Here is an 18,467-nt window from a genome sequence, read left to right as displayed (position 1 = left end):
AAACGGGTGCATTTTGGTCACAGTTGAAATGAAAATGTATATTTATGTACATATGCCAAGTGTTTTTGTTTTCTGTTGTTGCTGAGGCCAGTCCCAGTGTGCAGTTTGTTACGGCTTCTCTTGGCAATGTTGTAATAGGGAAAAAATACAAAAATATGTAACAATAAGTCCTGAAGATGCTCGATCAAAAAGCAACTGTCATTGTGTTGTGCTCAACATGGACTCTGTTTGAATGTTTCTTTCATTTCTGGGGAACGTCTACTAAAAAGATCAATGATACCGTTTGTCACTGTTGTACCGTTTCTGTTGAAATATGAATATTGTGTCTTGTATTGTAGTAATCCAGAAAACAAAGTAGCAAAACAAGCAATAATTTACAGTTCTATAATGCCGGTATGTGTATTTTCATGTTCTGTACTTATTTCTCAGAGATGGTCTCTGTCTCTTACAGTATCCGCTTCTATTTGTGTAGTATAATAGCCATTTGTTTCACATAGAGAAATACATAAAGACTTATTCTTAAAAGCCATGTTCAGTGTTGTTTGTTTTAGGGGTTTCTTTAATTGAAGGGTGTCACACTTGGGATACAAATATAGGAACATAAACAAAATCTCATGCAACATTTTAAATGCTATAAAATGTTCAGATTGCATGGGATATTTTGATCTGCAAATAACTCACAGAACAGTCGAGTTTGTGCCTTTTCACATACGATCATTTCATTCATGTCAGAGCAAAATATAGTTTTTCAAAAAGGTAAATTCATGAAAACCAGAAGGTTGTGTAACGACACTAACGGTTGTGTTCAAAGTGTTTCCAGAATATTTTTGTTCATATGGATCATAAAATGTCTGCTGCATTTTAAAAAAATGTTTAAACTTATTTAGCAAGTTGTGACTCTATCTACCATCCCAAGATGGTCTCTTATCTATCTCGTGGATAAATGCTATTTACACGATTAAACTAAACTTTTATAAATGCCGTGTGTTCTTCAAAATGAGCATGTCATCATATTCCAATTGTCGATTTGGAAATTCGATAAAAAAAGCTTTTATTTTCAAGCAACTGACATATTTCTATTTCATATTCCTTTAGCCAGATGAGCAGAACAGTCTTTACAGATGCAAATATATCCAAAACAGGAAGTGTTACTAATCTAGCTGACGTTAGGTTTTTAGTCTGACATTACCGAATGTTAATGCATGGTAACACATTAAACTAGTGTGGCAAACATGGTTAACATTACACCTGCCTAACATCAGTATGTTAGCTTTGTCATTGTGCACATATTAGCAGACTGGCATTAGCATGTAGCTCAAAGTACAGCCATACAGCGCTGCTAGCATGGCTTTAGCATTGTTGAAAGATCTTTCAGAAAAAACAATGCTTTCCTCCGACTCGAATGTGCTGGTAAATAATATGTGAAAGACACACAGTGGGGCTATGCATCAGGTCAGTCATGTACATATCAATAAATATGATATAATTACCCTTATAACCATCCATTCACACACCGACACATGCACTGTGGTTTTAATCGTTATCATCCCCGCATCCCTCTTTAATTCTGCACTTCTTTAAATCTTTCTGTGATACTAGACTTCATCACCGGTGTGACTTGTATTGAAATCCTACTTTATGATACTGAGATAGCACAACAGTGGTGCTGCCACTTGCACCTTGCACCTCATATTCTGTTTGGTGAGAGCCTTGTGTCAATGTGAAAGACACAGCAAGGTTGAGTTAATGATTCTTTCAGAGAGCAACACTGGGCATGGCATTTATAAGATGAAAGTTGAGGCAATACAGCTGTGACCTCCAGTTAAGCAGTCTATTGAATGTCACGGTTGCAGTTTCCTCGTGTCAGCCATGAAGACAGATGACTGAAGTAACAATAGATGTATCTCATCAATTTCCTTCTGACTCACAGCACTACATTATTATGTCCACAAGAAAACAACAAAGCCCAAAAGGTGTCACTCTGTCAGTCATGAATCTACAAAAAAAAAAAGTTTTGCAAAAGGAGGTTGAACAAAAAGATATCCATCAACAGGAAGAAAGTCTTTGACGAGACTATTTTCTCAAGATGTGTGCTTTCAAAGCTGTATCCTTCAAAACAATACCTAGTCAACATTAAGAAGCAGGTGCAGAGGAACCAGGGTCATGAAGGTCAGCTGTCTTACTGCTGACTTAATTAAGGGTCTAAAGCCAAAAACAGTGGATGGCTGTCAGTATTTCACAGGTAGAGAGGACTGAGCAACAGCTGTGAGATCTGGCGCACGGTGTCACTCTATCCTCCTCTCTGTGACACAAAAAGACGTCTCTTCACGCTGCTGGGAATGAGGAATTCCTCTTCACAATGACCCTTACTATTGCATGTGAGGATGCGTGTGCGTCTGAGGGGAACAGATCGGGTTAACGTGGCCGCGTGGGTGTTTTTGGTGCCAGTGCCTCCAGATACCTTGAAAGGTAGTCTCCAGGATTCCACAGCAACAAGGTCTCGGTTGCTCAGGCAGGAATCTTGCAAACAATGCATTAGTCAAACAATGCATTAGTCACGAGTTGACAAGATTATATACAATTGATTTGTAGTTAAGTGCACACAGTGAAGTCAACAGATACTGTGTAATGGGTTTATTCTGACTGAATTCAAACATTTACTTCTGCTTTTGAAATCAAAGTATCCTAATGCAATAAACTGATAAGTACAGTCAGAGTAAACACTTGTATTTCCATCGGGGAGAGTGAGAAAAGATTGGCTGCCAAAGTAAAAGCAGATATTTTTTATTGTCAGGAAAAGTACAGATACAATAAATTATCTTATCTTTTTTTAAATGTAAAATCGGAAATTATCTAAGGATTCCAATGGAAATGGTTTGTGGTTTCTAAGAAATTATGATATTTCATAGTGAGGTTTTATCCGTGCTACAGCAGCATGGCTGGAGAGCCAGCAACCACTTTGGACGCAAATATCTCAACAATTAAACATTTTGCCAATAAAATTGGATAAGTAGACTGTATTGGTCCTCAGAAGATGAATTGTTGTGGGGATTCCTTCAGTGCTATTGGCACATATTATAATGCAAAAACCCCAAACTCACATGTGTTCACAAACTCGGGCTGGATAGATTTTGCACGAGTTTCCGACTTGGAATTCCAAACATTCCATCTTTCTTTTCCCAGTTTGTAGTTTGAGTAGTTCATAGTTTGAGTACAATGGATCGCAGCACAAGTACAGTATCATAAACTCACTAGCTAACATTAGTCTGGTTGAAAACCATCATTGTGGTGCTTGTAGACTCAACAGGTAGGAAATATTTGATAAATCAATCAATATAACAATACAATTATTGATTTTTTTTGGTAGAGGTATTTTTTCATTACTTTTTCATTATAACCTGACAAACTCAACATCTGAATCTCCTGAGATGAGATCTTCATTCAGACAATATAAAAAAATATATATATATAAAAAATACAGATACTGTCAATGGGGGGGAACTGTCAAAGCATTGGCCAACACACACAGCCATATTATACAGAAAGAACAAATGGATGTCACAGTAGATTTTTGAAAAAGACAGACGAAAAAAATGCAAGAATGAAACAACAAACTAAAGAAGTCACATTCTTGTACGTTTGAAATAGCACAGGTTGATTTTTTTATAACCTGTTGTAATTCTAAATAACAATTAACAAATGATGAAGCACCTATATTCTCACTTTCCAACAAAGGCACAGCACTGACTGGCTTCATAGTCGTGGGCGCCACTGACACTGTTTTGGGAGAGACTCCACGATACGTGTGTTACAGGAGTTAGTGTGCTACATTAACAGTGAGAGTAATTTTTGGCCTTAAGTTTATTTCATTTTTTTTCCTTTTAGAAGTGTATTGTAATTCTGTGTTAGGAGGACCTAGCAAAATAAGCTTTTCATTGTACAGAATAACTGCCTGTAATCTGTGCATATGACAATAAAAATATCTTGAATCTTGAATCTTGAGAGCAGGACTGGTCAGGAAGATTACTGCCAGTAAAAACATTCTTCTTGTTCAGTGGACAACTTTCACACAAATGTTGCCAACGTGTTTGAATAGAGCTCATTGTTCTCTGAGAAAAGAATAGAAAATACCAGTGTGTCGTCTAGACTCTAAGCTCCCCAAGTATTTTGATTCAGTTAATTTTCATCTATATACATAAAATGTGTTTGTGCACAGATGAATGGACTTGTGATACCTTTGGGGGGAAAAAAGACATGTATACAGTAAATGCATGCACAGTTGCACAAAGGTCTTTAATATTTGAGATTCGTTTTTTTATTTTAATTTGTTATCTTCCATGACAAAAAAAGCACAGTGGCCCCCCACTCTGCAGTTCATAGGAGATGCAGCCGCTGTGATTTAGAGAGGCAGTCGTCATGGTGAGGGCAGAGCAGAGCACTCAGGACAGCAGCCTCTCTTTTTGATCTGTGGCCGCAGCGCCTCAGGGCCGGGCGGGAGGACCTGAAAAACCAGCTGCCGGAGATTATTACTCTCAGCGAGGAGCAGCAACAAGTGAGCTTGCGTGGAGCCTCCTCCTCCTCTCCACTCTCTCCTCCTCTTCACATACACACTCTGAATCCAACGGGAACCACACACACAGAGGAGAGAGAGAGAGAGAGAGAGAGAGAGAGAGAGAGAGAGAGAAAGATTTGCTTGTCTCTAAACTCTTTTGTCCTGTCTTTGTGTCCGTCCCGTCTGGTTTGTACCTGTGGGATTCTCACTTAAGCAGCACCTGGGACTTACTTTACCACTCTCGGAGACTCTCCTTCTCCCTCGTGCCTCCCCCCCATCCCCCCCACCCCGCGCTGTGACCCTCAGCCCTCCACCGTTGTTGGACTATGCCCCCATCAGTCAGCTGAGAGGGGGCTCTGTGCTGCTCCGTCTCCCACCTGTAGAAGGAGGCTCGGTTAGGTACGTCTTTCGACTCCTTCTTCCTGCACAGATTTAGTTTTCCTCTCAGCTTTGTATCTTGTGGTTGAGAGTAATGTCTCAGTGAGTTGGCCAGTCTATTCTGTGTGAGAGAGTGTGTATGTGAACGTGGCTTCTCCCAGACACCATGGCGAGAATACAGGTGAGTCTCAGGTGAAAGGAATAGCTCACATTCCAGAGCGCTCTCGGATTTAGAAATCGTGCTGCTGAACCAGCGGCACGACGCAGATGTACTTCTTCAGCTGGTCTGCCTGTGTGTCTTTATTGATGAGTGGCTGTTTGATGGAACAACTCTACTTATAATATCATCAGGTGCTGCTGCGTTACACGAAAATAGGACATGTGTTTGTATAAGACTTGTAGCTTTGTTTAAGCTTTTAATAAACAACAGGTTTTAGTTATTTGACCCAGGGAGTAGTTCTAGGAATATAAAGCATACCTGTTCTTCTATTGTGTTTTATTCTAATTCATCTGTCCTTCCTGTAAAGGATAATGACTGTCATTGCATTCCAGCTGCATGTAACAAACAAGTTTAAATATGGCTAAGATTAGAGTTTGGATCACTTTAAAATGTCACTGCGATGGTGGACAGTTTATACAGTAAAGTATATGTATATGTGTGGTTCTGTTGACAATTTGACATTGAGAAATAAGAGTTATAAGACAAAAGAACAAATGTAACGCTGAAAGGAGCATAAAAAACCTTTAAAGAACATACAACTTAAAGAACCTCATTCCATCCATGATCCAAAATATAATATTCACTCATTTCAATCATATAAGAATGAATATGTATGCAGTCATTATGAGACAAGATAGTGATCACAGTGCTTTTGTATGTACTTTAGTTTGTTATCATTTTTGTTTTCAATAAGCACCGTTTGAAAATATGCTTAGAAAGCAGACAGAACTAGTCTCAATCTTCACCTCTTACTTGATGAGCGGTAATTAACAGTTAGTCAGCACACTGCACTCTAAATAAAATATATTCTTGTCAGCAGCAGACATCTTCATGATCAAGATCAAATGCTGATTTTAAAATGGAGGTTTTGTAAAAGAGAACGCTGGACGACACGGAGACAAAAGTAATACAATGAGAAGCACAGTTTAAAAGGAAAGCCGGCTCTACTACATGACTGTATTCTGACTAACATGACCTTAGTACTAGTCATTTAATGGGCTGTTTGGGTTATTAGGCCTATTATTGGATTGAAACACTCATGACAAATTGGGTTCCTGTCGTGGTAATAAATGTTGACAAGAATATGGCTTGTTTTTGCCATCACACCACAGCGCTTTTCTTTTTATTGCTGTTGTATAAATATCCACTTGTCGTGCTTTTCATAGCCGCGTGAACAATACATTGTAAGCGAAAAGCTTTTGTGCAAACCTTCTGTACTCTCGATGACAAAGTAGCTTCCGTCTTCCATCCCAACCCTGTTGTGTGGTTCTTGATTTTAATATTTCTATCTAGTTCATTCTTAAAATCTTACTTTTTCTAACCTAGTTTGGTACCAAGATGATGTGTAAATCATTCAGGGATATTGCTGCATGTACATTCACTACTACACATCGAGTCAAAGGACTTAACAATACTTCAGCTGTGAGTTCTGGCCTCTCACACTCTTTAACACACACTTAGTTTGAATTAGTTGATTTTTAAATCTCTTACGTTACTTCATCGTTTATTCCAATGTCATGTGTGCTGTGCCAGAGACCTGCAAGTGAGGTTGCAAATCACTTAGTGATGGATTGAGGTTGATAAAAGTCATAGTTCAATCCCTCTTCAGTGTGATATCTGGAACACAAATTGTATGGGACATTTACATCTGACGTGACAGATGACCTCACTGCGGTGACTCAGGCTGTCTTCTGCTTGCTGAACTAATAGCTCCACCTGTGTCGTATTAACCTTCTTCTAATTGACTCCTCAAATATTGATTCCAACTGTCATTTGATGAAGGTCATACTTTGAACGTGTTTTATGAATGTGTGCGCAGGAGCCTGCGTTAAACACATTATGTGGACGAACATGTGCAGACGGAGGGGAAACGCGGAGCCGGGCAAAAGCTTTGTCTGGTTTTTACTCATATAAAAAAGAGGAAACAAAATAGTTCCTGTTCTGCGTTGAGTTCTGCTCCCTGAAAAAACAATACATGATGTGTTTACTCAGGGTGGAAGAAAGGATATTGAATCTGCCATGTTAACGAATAGCTGCAATTTGTGGAACAACAAACAAAACAACTGTTATTACAGCAATGAGAAGACTAGCGGAAGTATATACTGACGTCAAATTGATCTGATTCCTTGTCGTTGTAAATTCCTTTGCTTAAAAGCATAAAACGTATCTGTCTGCTTATTGATGATATCTTTGACTTTATGGTTAGCTGAAGCAGGCCTGGGGTAAGCAATGTTACATCACAGGAACAAGATTTGTAGATCATATCTGTATTTCTTTTTTTCATTTTGGAAATGTTCATGTGTTTTAACAATTTTGTTCTCACATTGGGACCTATTTCCTGCCATCGTCCTTTACTGGCACTCTTATTTGAGTTTCCCTTCTGTTATTGTGACAATGAAGGCTGTATGATTGTTATTTATGGCATGTCCAGTCCATGGATAATACGTTTACAGTTGATTATGCTGTTTGGTTAGCATAGCTATGTACCAGTAGATGTGACTCTGGGTTTTCTGGTGAAAGGAATAGTTCTACATTTTAGGATTTGTGCTTGTTTGCTTTCTGGTGGAAAGATAGATGAGAAGATTGAGAAGATGAATATGAAGCTACAGCCAGTGGTCGGGTTTCTTACATAAAGCTTAGCTTAGCTTAGCATAAAGGCTGGAAGCAAGGGGGGGAAAGGCTGTACATGTGGGTCAGTGGAGCAAACGCATTTTCCTTCAGCTGGTTGTTCAAACTATCAGTTCAGATTTTAAGTGAATTAGAAATCTGATCAAATGGGAATAGCAACATCTTCTTTCTTTAGTCATCTCTCACATAGTTTTCTACTGATGTTAATGTGGAGTTAAAACATTGCCATGTTATGTAGGTGAAGACAAATGGACACTTGTCTTCACCTACAATCTAGAAGTTGAATGCAGAGTAAACAATTTGCCAATGGCGTGACGGAATCTCTTTTTTACTGCGCACTTAACAGGAATATCCCTCAAGTGGAATTCTAATTAGCTGATGTTCATGCGTGTTACTGCTCAGGGTAATTATGGTATTTGCTATTTAGGCAGTGAAAAACAAAAGCTGTTTGTTTTCGAGGAGGTCCGGTCTGGAGCAGACTGTAGGCTTGTGAGCAGTACGAAGCTCAGTTTTTTATTGGAGTAAGAGTCGTGTGAACTGTAGGTGTTTCCTCGGCTGAGGGCTTTCCCGATCCCTACGTTAACTCTCCCATGCCAAACCACCTTCTGTCAACGCACCCCAAGCAGAGGGAGTTGACACACCTGATGAAATGCCTGCTATAACGACAGCATTGAGGTAGAATGCTGCAGACAGCAAACAGGCTGCAATGTAATTGCACGGAGCAACTCCTCTCCCTATACACGTCCATAAAGTGCTTGATTTTACACTGACAGGCTCAGAATGTTATTATAAAGGTCTAATAACATTTTGGACCCTACAGAGAAATAACACACTTTTATTTACCTGGATCCGGTCAGTTTGTTTGTTTTTTCTGTTAAATTATATTGTTAAAAGTGTCGTTGTGATATCTTGCATTGCATCCACATTGCCAAAATTTGCTAAACATGTCTGTTGTGACATTGACGTTTTTTTCGATAACAGTAAGATAACACAACATCGATGTCCTGTGGCACTCCTCTGTTAACTCTCAATCACTGTGTTTTGCCATTCTCTTCCAGCAACAAGTCAAATGACACAATAACAAATGGAGAGAGAAAGGTAGGAAAGAGTCATAATGTTGTCAGAGGCTTAAAATCATATTCTGAGCCTGTCAGTGGCAGAAACAAGAACTTTTAGTGGAAGTACATTGATTGCGATCAGTAGCAGTTTAGCGGCTGCCGTCTGCAGCGTTCTCGTTCATTACTGGACATACTTGTTCGCATTTAGACACAAAAACGTGGGAAAATGGGTTGAAAAATACTGAAGTCAGCCTTTCACATAAAAAAATGTAACTTCAGGGAAACATAATATCCATCCATCAATGAATATGTTTGAGTTTGCCTTCCGTCCTGCGTTCTGTTTGCAAGCTGTGGGCACAACATCTCACGTTGCTGGGTCGAGTCCCATTTCTGGCCCAGTTCTTATCCCTGCTTTCTTTCCTATCTTTTCCGGGGAAGGAGTATCTTGTGCACGTGAATTTATGAGCACAAGGGTACAAAGTCCCTCTTGTCTGTACACACAAATGAATCACGTGCCCTTAATGTAGTAATGTTGTTGTTTGTTTCATTCCTCCAGTGTTCGTTTGGATTGTATGTTTAAATGCTACATTAAGCCTGCATTCATGATAACTGCACTGTAAATAGAAGCACAAAGTTCTCTGAGGGAAATTTGTGGTTTTAGATGGCTCCACCATATTAACAAAGCAGTGGTATTACCAACTTTATACTTTAGTTTACACTGCATATGATCAGTCTGCCACGTATCAGAAACTGTCACCTCTGCAAACAGAAAACATGATGTATGTCTGTACTAATCGAGACGCCTAATAGTGTGTGTCAACACTGGGAGAGTTGGTTGAGCAGTGTTTGCTGTTGAGCAGGAAGCTGGTTAAAATGTACAGTACACATGAGTATCGAGTAATAGCCTCAGGTAAAATTCTGATTCGTGACTCATCAAATCTCCAAAAGAAAAGGTAAAAATCCCAATGGACTATTTCTACAAATCTTTACCCGATTACAGGAATGTGTTGTTCTCTTTGTCTCTGATGAGTGTCACATGTACAGGGTTGTACATTATCCTTTCACTCGGCCTCCAGGATATGCACAGCTTGAAGGTGAAATGTAAACCTTTCTGCTCCATTAATGGTGAAGGCTATGTGTGCACAAGCTGCCACTGTGTTTGCCCATACATTATCATGAAGAAACACAGTCGCCAGATATTATGCAAGCAACTCATTGCATCACCTGTTTGAACAATAGTGCATTTTGCCATTTAAGCTAAAAACCTATTTGTTTAAATCACATTAACTTTTTTTTGCTGCTGTAAGTGTGTGTGAAAGAGGGAGGAGAAAGTGTGTCAGTTTATCTGTCAGCAGCCAGGTGTTCATTAAAAAGCCACTGAACTCCCACCTATTCATTTATAACAATAGATTATTTGTAGCAGCAGCAGCTATATATACAATTATTATGTATGACTTGAGTTTTCTATGTGAACTCATTCAGTAAAGCAAAAGCAGTGCTACTATAGTTCTGTCATTTCTTCTTTTTGGGGGGTTTTGAGAGTGACAGCAGTGAATCTAACTGAGAGAATAGAGACAGTGTTGGATGAGTGATGTTGATTGTAAAGCCTGACATTTCAGTAAAGCCTGACAGTTTGACAAAATAATAATATGTAAACACAGGATGATTTTGGGATTAGTCATTGAAGCTGTTAAATGAGAAACAAACGTGAATCGGACAAAAGGACGACCTCCTGCAACTTTCACAAGGTTTACAAAGCTGCCTGCAAATACATAAATGAATATGTTTTGACAGATCAAGGGATACAAGTAAAGATGATTATTTTAGTAATGATCCACATCTCTGTATGACGCTTCAATGACTCAGTGGCCTCGTCATCGGAGTGAAAAGAGGACAAGGAACTCCCATGATGACGCTTGTTCTGTTCTAGGGCGGAAGATGTGGAAATTAAAGTAGGAGTGACGCTTCTAAAACAAAGGCTCAGTGGAAAATACAATGAACCTACAAATTATTATAATGTATCTATAATAAAAAAAAAAATGTATGGAACTTGAAAACAAATCGTCTGTAGGTGTAATTATCTCATATTAAGTTTGCATGAGTTTCGCTCTCTGAGCATGCAAAGGCGTATTATCCGGACGCAGTGGGATCAGTATCAGTTACAGGGACAGCCCTGACCTGCAGCTGTGTGCGGATTGTTTTCTAAACGGCATCAGGGATCCTCCTAAATGACAGAGAATCTCTGCATAACCCATAACAATTGCAACAGAGATAGATTAGATCGAAATGACTGTGTGGTAACATCAATGAAAACACAATGAAGCTGCCCTAAAGCAACGTAACATTTCTGAGGATATGCATTGTTGATGATGTATGATCTTTCCAATCAGTTGTATGTCATTTGTCACATGGAGAAAGGTTTGCATAGGTGTGATCTGTATTTTAGAAGGTCTTAATGATAGCCGTAATCGGGCCAGCACAGTCACACAGTCGACACTATTTAGTATTTTATATATGATGTTTTGGTTAGGACACTCATTTCTGTCAATCAATTATTCATTGGTGCACTCCCTCTGCTATGCCACCTGCCCATTGTTTTTAAAGAATAATATATCCCACTGATATTGTAATCTTCAAATCCCATATTCTCTCCTCGTTCTATATTCTTCGCTCCTTGCTTAATCTGCAGTATTGACTGCAGCGGAAACCTTAAAAAAAATAAAAATATTGCCCACACATAAGCGTAGTCCTGTGTAGTCATGGTTTCAGAGTACATCCAGTTGACTAAAATGTGTTTTTGTGTTTCTCTTTCTGTGCAGGTTATTGCTGAAGATGCAAGCTTCAACTGTCTCACCTGTGACCAACACTACAGCACCTTCAAACACAACCACCACAAAGACCAAAGAACAAATACTCATCCAGAGTAAGTGTGTGTGTGTGTGTGTGTGTGTGTGTGTGTGTGTGTGTGTGTGTGTGTGTGTGTCTACTCGTCTGCTTGAATTGGGTATCGATAAAACAAACCCTTGTGAATGAGGTGTTTGTTGTGGATACCATCATATTTTAGAATGGCAGTGATTACAATACAAAAAAAGATAAGACAAGCCTTATTAGCACCGAGCTATTGCTTCATGCAGCCTAATCTAGATGGTTTGTACAGGAGTGGCACCCATGCATTTTTAGGACATATTTCACATGTTCTGTTTGTCTGTGATGCTGTTGCCAAGCTATGACAAACTACTTCTGGAGAATACACGGAATGAGTTGCATGGAATGAAATAATAATAATGCATAATTTTAGAAGAGATACACTGACTTGAGATTAGCCTTTTAACATTTCAATTGCTCGTTCTCACTGTGTCTCAGGTTCGGGGGCAATGATCGCTGTCATCGTCTTAGGAATCATCATCATTCTCGCCATTCTCCTGATAATCCTGAAGACGTACAACAGGTTGGGCCCCATTCCTGTTTGACAGGACAATTACCACATCGTGAATGTCATGAGAAGTGAAGCATGCTATGCTATTTTTATCGACTTCAAGGAGAACTAGGCGCTTGCAACTGTTTCTAATCTTTTCATCGGGCTATGAAAACAATTATACATCAACTTATTGAATTGACTTTCAATAATTTGGCCTGAATATTACTTTTTACAATATTTATCTCTATAGTAGACATATAGTATACAATGGAAATATTAATTATAATGTTTGAGTTAAGTTACTTACTACATTCCGCTGCTGCTAACATGAGGGCTGGAACCTCAAAGAAGTCGTACAATAAATCAGGGGGGTCATACAATAATGATTGGGAGATAAAGGAAATAATTTAAAACACATATCTTCCACACGTACATGTCAATTTTATTCATGAAGCCCAATATCATGAATCACATATTTGCCGAAAGAGGCTTGGAATCTCTAAAGCAGATGACCCTCTATCTTCTAACCCTTGCTTCAGATAAGTACAAACTTCTCCCAAAAAACCTTTAACGAGTTGAAGAAACATCAGGAGGAACAACTGAGGAAGGATTCCTTTCCCTGGACGTACAAACATGATAACCAATGAAATAAAATGACTGAGACGATCAAGTGTTGTCTTACTTTGTCACCTTAAAGTTATTCAAATTAAACAATTTAAGAAGAAAACATTTTGGAAAAAGCTCTCATAACTGATAGATATGTCAAACTTGATATGAGGTAAGAAATGATGAATGAAGGGGACACAAGCCATAAAGGTTGGGACTCTGAAGTTTGGGTTCTTTTATTCAGTTTTGACGGAAAATATACCTTTATTTCTTATTTGTCTTCTTTTTGTAATGTTATCTGACCATTGTGTCTGATTTATAATAACAGCCCTACTAGCAAAATGAGATTAGAAGGTATGAGGGATCATCTGCCATATTTCTATGTAACTGCTGAGTTCACCTTCTGGAGGACCAATTACTGAACGTCACATGCCACTTGGCTAAATAATAACTCTCTACATCGTATGTGAGTGAAGTAACATCGTGGTTTTTATTTGCTGCCAGGCGGACACATGTATCCAGAGTCCTGGGAGCCAGAGGCTCCAAACCTCGCCCGAAGACATTACTATCCACAGTTAACAGCAGCGTTCCGCTGACCCCCATGGGACTCAACCCCATGTCGGGCAGCATCTTCAGTTCAAGCCCAGCCTCAGAGTTCGCCTTGGAGCTGCCCAGAGCGGCGCTGAACAGCGTGGAGGGAAACCACATAGAGCAGTTAAGCGCCATCAGTGAATCCACAGTGATCACCCAAAGTGATTCTCCATCAATAGGAAACACATAGCAACAAGACTGTGGTTTAGTCTCACAACAAGCACTGAGTGATGTGTCATCTTCATCCCTGACCATGTACACTGTGTGCTGACTGAATCCTGTGGAAACTCGATCTGGGACGTTAAACACCAACTGAGCCACTGCTGGTCACTACAATGATGCCAAGATGCACTTGTGGTGTGCAAAAACAGAAGTCATGGACAAAATGGTACCTTCAACAAACATGATGGATTGTGTGAAGGATGTTGCATGATGGGAAACTGAGCATTTCTTGATTAAGAATTATGTTGTGGCTGCAGTCAGTGTTCAGAGTATAGATGCCAGAAGTTTCTCACTGTTTGTAGTCTTTGAAGATCACTACTAATATAATGAAGAAAATGTGTAGCAAAGACTGTAAGGGCTTGTCTACATTGCTCTTAAGTGCGTACATTTCTATATTAAAGATGACCACATAGGTTTAGTAAATATAGGATTAGTATAAACTTCAGAGAAGACAAAGACAGTATGAAATACAATATATCAGTGTGTAATGGTTTGAGTAATGTTTGAGAAACATGTGTTGATATTGCATACATTATCCTTACTAAATCTGCTTAACCTTTTATCGTACTGTCTTTGTCTTCTGGTCATAGATTCTCTCGGATTAGTTTTTGTTAAAGAAATCTATAAATTGTTTTTTACTTTGTATAACAAAAAGACCATAGATATATTTTTAGACATCTGGGTGTTGATGTAAATCCTTTTTAGTTTAACGTCAAAGGATTTTGCACTTTATTTTCATTACTCTCTGTATTTGTATTGTTTGTGGTTCTTTATTTGAATTAGATTAAAACATATTATATAATATTTCTAATTGTGACTGACCTGTTTGTTAAGTTTGAAGTGTCATTTATACAGAGGACAACATTACATGATATATGGAAGCAAGAGAAAAATCATATGAAAAAGAAAAGAGGATTGGGATGAATGTGGCATGTTATGGTGTTATTGAGTAATTATTGTTGTTAGTTATTGCGCCCTCCGATGGTACTTTCTGGTACTATAACATAAAAAAATATAAACACTAAAGCGGCATTCAAGATGACAAGAAACGTTGCAAACGCGTTGCAGTTAACGAATGAGTCATTACATCAAATCGTTTGCTGCTTAATTTAATTAATGTTCAATTTTGAGATTATAACTCTGCATATAAATGGTTTAATGTCAGGTAAGTGAATACATAAATAGTTTTGAAACTATGTATTGGTCTGCCCATTTACGTAATTTTCACTAAAATCTGAGTCGACGCGCAGTCTTGAATGCGTCTCGACAGTGAATGTTTACAGTACGATGGTGACCGTAGGTGAGTGGCCGACAAGCCGGTTTACTCTCTAAAATCATAATATTCGCCAATTACTTTTGGTGTTTTGAGGGCGAATATTTAAGTACTACTACGTATCCGTTCCTCTTTAGCTTGAATAGCAGGACTAAGCCAAACTTAGCTAACACCTTAGAGCTAAAGCTAAGGAAGTAAGCTAATCGATATAAGAAACCTACTATGACCACCTGTATTTGTAACTGCACTTCCGGTATTCTACTGTCTTTATCTATCTAGTCGTGCTTGGTCATTGTTTCAAATAATATAATTATATAGAAGTGGCGTGTATGAGCAGGGCATGGAGCGGCCGGGTGACTGTCTGTGGTTGTTCCGTGTCGCAGTGGAGCTGCTGAGTCTCCTGCTGGTGTCGGTGCTGTGGGGCTGCACCAACCCCTTCCTCAAGAGAGGCGCCGAGGGCATCGAACATGTGCGGCACAACGACAGGCTCTCGCAGCTCCTGGCTGAGGTCAAGTTTCTTTTCCTAAACCTCAAGGTACAATCTGAGCTCACTTCTTTAAAGTTGCCAGTGACATTCTCGACTTGTATTTACAATTAGTTTAATTAAACCGCTTTATCCACAGTACCTGGTCCCATTTCTCCTGAACCAGAGTGGCTCGTTGGTCTACTACTACACACTTTCCACCACAGGTGAGACACAGCTTCTAGTTTACATACAAGTGATATTTAAAGTTGTTGTATCATGAGGAGCACATGGGTGGCCCAGAACATTTACTGAGTAGTTCCATTAAGTGTGCCAGTAAGTCATCCCAGTGATGCATGAATACCAGTCTAAATGCAATGCAGCTGTCATTGATTGTATTATTACACGTGTACTTTACCTGCTACTATGACACGGCAAAAGGCTCTTTGACATTGACTTTTTTAAACACTCTTACTGCGATAAACTAATACACATGTTTTCTAAACTAGTACTAACATGTTCACTCTTCCTAAAAGACAGATTAGTGTTAGTGACGGCATTAACGATGTGTCCCACTAAGCCATGACTGACATTGAGTCAGCATGGACACACCTGAACGTGCATTCATTTAATTATTTACACCCTTTGCTTTTCTGGCTATGACATGGCAAAAGGTCTCCTGTGAAAAAGTCCTGTGGTAGAAGTGAATGTTTTTTTTAACCACACACACATGTAAATGTCATCTAATTAAAACTCTAACAGGAAGAATAGTTTATGGCCATGAAAGGTCAAATATATCAGTGTAACTGATCCAGGACTGCGAACTGCCGGTTATTTTATTATCGACTTATCTGCTGATTGTGACTCTTCTGATCTTAAAAATGTAGGTAAAATTGTAAAAACAAATCCCAATTCTCTAGAACCCAAGTTGTTTTTAAATTGCTTTCTCTTAGGGCAACCAAATGCACAAAACCCAACAATTATACATTTACTATAATATAAGATAAGGAAAAGCAGAAAATCCTCACATTTGCTTGAAAAATAACTTAAAGTAATACTTGATCATCAACTAACTGACTATTGTTTCAGCTCTAAACTGACCACACACCATATTGTAAGAAATGATCGTGCTTGTGGGAACAGGTACAGCCTTAATTATATAGAAGCAATATTGCTACTTTTTTGTAAAAGTACCAAAACAAATAGTATTACCCACCATTTCCTTGGATAAAATTAGACAAAGAATACATATCCTTTAACAAACGTGGGTCTCATTGGTACTAATAGTTCTGGAACATATTGGAAACTCTTTGGGTCATTTACCATTTGCATCATATTGGCCTTATAGGACACAGCGGGTTTGCATATTTATTTGGTAGCAGAATATTATATCTAGTTTTCGCCACTTCTCTTCTGCAGAGTTATCGCTCGCTGTTCCTGTGGCCAACTCTCTCACCTTCCTTTGCACTCTGTTCACTGGCAAGTTACTGGGTGAAGAGTTTGGAGGCAAACGTAAGTGACTCATTTTCATACACTCGCTTCCTTTTCAGCACACAGCAAGTGATACTCACAGCCACAAGGAGAAATCTGAGATCCTACAAGCTTTAGAATCAATTCTGGAACGTGTTCAGAGACACCACATAAGCAAGACTCACGTAATATTAGCTCAACATTACTTGACTGGCATGCCAATACATCGTTGAGCATTTGATTCCCTCATCTGCCTTTTCGCCTCTCCTTGAAAAAACTGTTCTGGTTGTGTTCAGATTTTTAAGATGTGCTTTCCCCCCCCTGATTCTCTGCAGAGGCTGTCGCGGGAATGTTCCTCACCATGGCTGGCATCACTCTCTGTGTTATAAGCTCCATTGATGGCGAAGACACTGAGAATCAGAATATCACCCAGGCTGCACACTAATTGAGATGAGGATTAAAACAAATCCTCCCATACCTTCAAGTGATTCCTCAGCCAGGGAGGAAAGATGGCCAGAGCAGAGTTTGATCAGGACTGAAGGGGGGCATTTAGATTCAGACAGTGACTCCTTAGAGTGACGACTGCTTGGAGAATTGTGCCTAAATTAAGTCTGCGTGAGCTTCAAAAGACCTGTCCAGAAACCCTGACACCAAGTTGAAGTGGAAGTGGGTTCATGGCAGGTTCAGACCAGATTTATGGTGCTTGCAAAGAAGTTTGTGGTTGTTAACGTTTACTTTTAAGCTCTCAGCTGCCCTGCCATGACTGGCATCCGCACAAATGCTATAGAGGCCACATACGAATAAGGTTGGGGTTTGAAATGGACCAATTAGAGCCAACTTCTTGGTTTAACTGGGACATTTTTACTGCGGCTGCCTGCTGCTGTCCACTGTGGTGTGTGTTTGGGGAAGAGCAGGACACAGGAGAGGACACATTGCTTTTCCTTGCTGCTCTGTATACATAATGTATTACTGAGGTAGATGTATCACTGTTATTTAGTTATTTTAACAGTGTTACCGAGTCGTGCTCACTGTAAATGTTGAACAGATTTTAGGAAGAACTGAAATTGACAATATATATTGTATTGTCACAGTATTTAATAGACACAAAACACTGTACAGACAACTTTTTTATTGTTGCATCTATTCAGCTGGTGATGTGGCTGATATTTTATTAATAAATTGTTGGCAAAACACGATTATCTCCATCACTGATTTCTGCAGATCAGAAGTACATTTAGGCTTAAAATGTCACAAAAATATTGTTTCTTATGTACATATTGTACATGGAATTAACTGCATCATTGAACACCGACACTATATCTGCATCAGCATGATCCCTGTTTTTTGGAAGTACAGTTTTGACTGTATTGAACTAGAACTTATAATAGTGAGTCCATTTTGTAGTTTTTGTTCTTATGTTGTCTGAGCCTCTTCACATTTTTGACTTTTCATTCATAAATTAATGATGGTGATGGTTACATCACCACAATCAAAGTATTACCAATTGAATCAAACATTCATTCAGCTGCATATGCTGCTATGACGACGTGACCTCTTCTGAGCTTGTTATTCAGCAGACCTCCTGATG

General features: G+C 39.0%; 2 protein-coding genes across 2 annotated transcripts; both read left to right on the top strand.

The window, feature by feature from the left end:
- The first annotated feature begins 4,855 nt into the window (after nucleotides 1-4,855).
- On the top strand, nucleotides 4,856-14,471 carry ncmap (non-compact myelin associated protein). The gene is made up of 4 exons (XM_079230650.1): nucleotides 4,856-4,951; nucleotides 11,656-11,759; nucleotides 12,200-12,284; nucleotides 13,365-14,471. The coding sequence occupies exons 2-4, from the start codon at nucleotides 11,669-11,671 to the stop codon at nucleotides 13,639-13,641; spliced, it is 453 nt and encodes a 150-aa protein (XP_079086776.1). The 5' UTR covers nucleotides 4,856-4,951; nucleotides 11,656-11,668; the 3' UTR covers nucleotides 13,642-14,471.
- An 815-nt stretch (nucleotides 14,472-15,286) lies between these two features.
- On the top strand, nucleotides 15,287-18,464 carry tmem234 (transmembrane protein 234; the record flags this gene model as incomplete). The annotated part of the gene is made up of 4 exons (XM_079229905.1): nucleotides 15,287-15,481; nucleotides 15,570-15,636; nucleotides 16,829-16,921; nucleotides 17,215-18,464. The coding sequence occupies 4 exons, from the start codon at nucleotides 15,287-15,289 to the stop codon at nucleotides 17,322-17,324; spliced, it is 465 nt and encodes a 154-aa protein (XP_079086031.1). The 3' UTR covers nucleotides 17,325-18,464.
- Between the last annotated feature and the right edge of the window lie 3 nt (nucleotides 18,465-18,467).

This window comes from Taurulus bubalis (assembly GCF_910589615.1).
Source record: "Taurulus bubalis genome assembly, chromosome: 1".
NCBI classification, from domain to species: Eukaryota; Metazoa; Chordata; class Actinopteri; order Perciformes; family Cottidae; genus Taurulus; species Taurulus bubalis.
The sequence above is the reverse complement of the archived record's forward strand: the minus strand, read 5'-3'. Positions and strand labels throughout refer to the sequence as shown.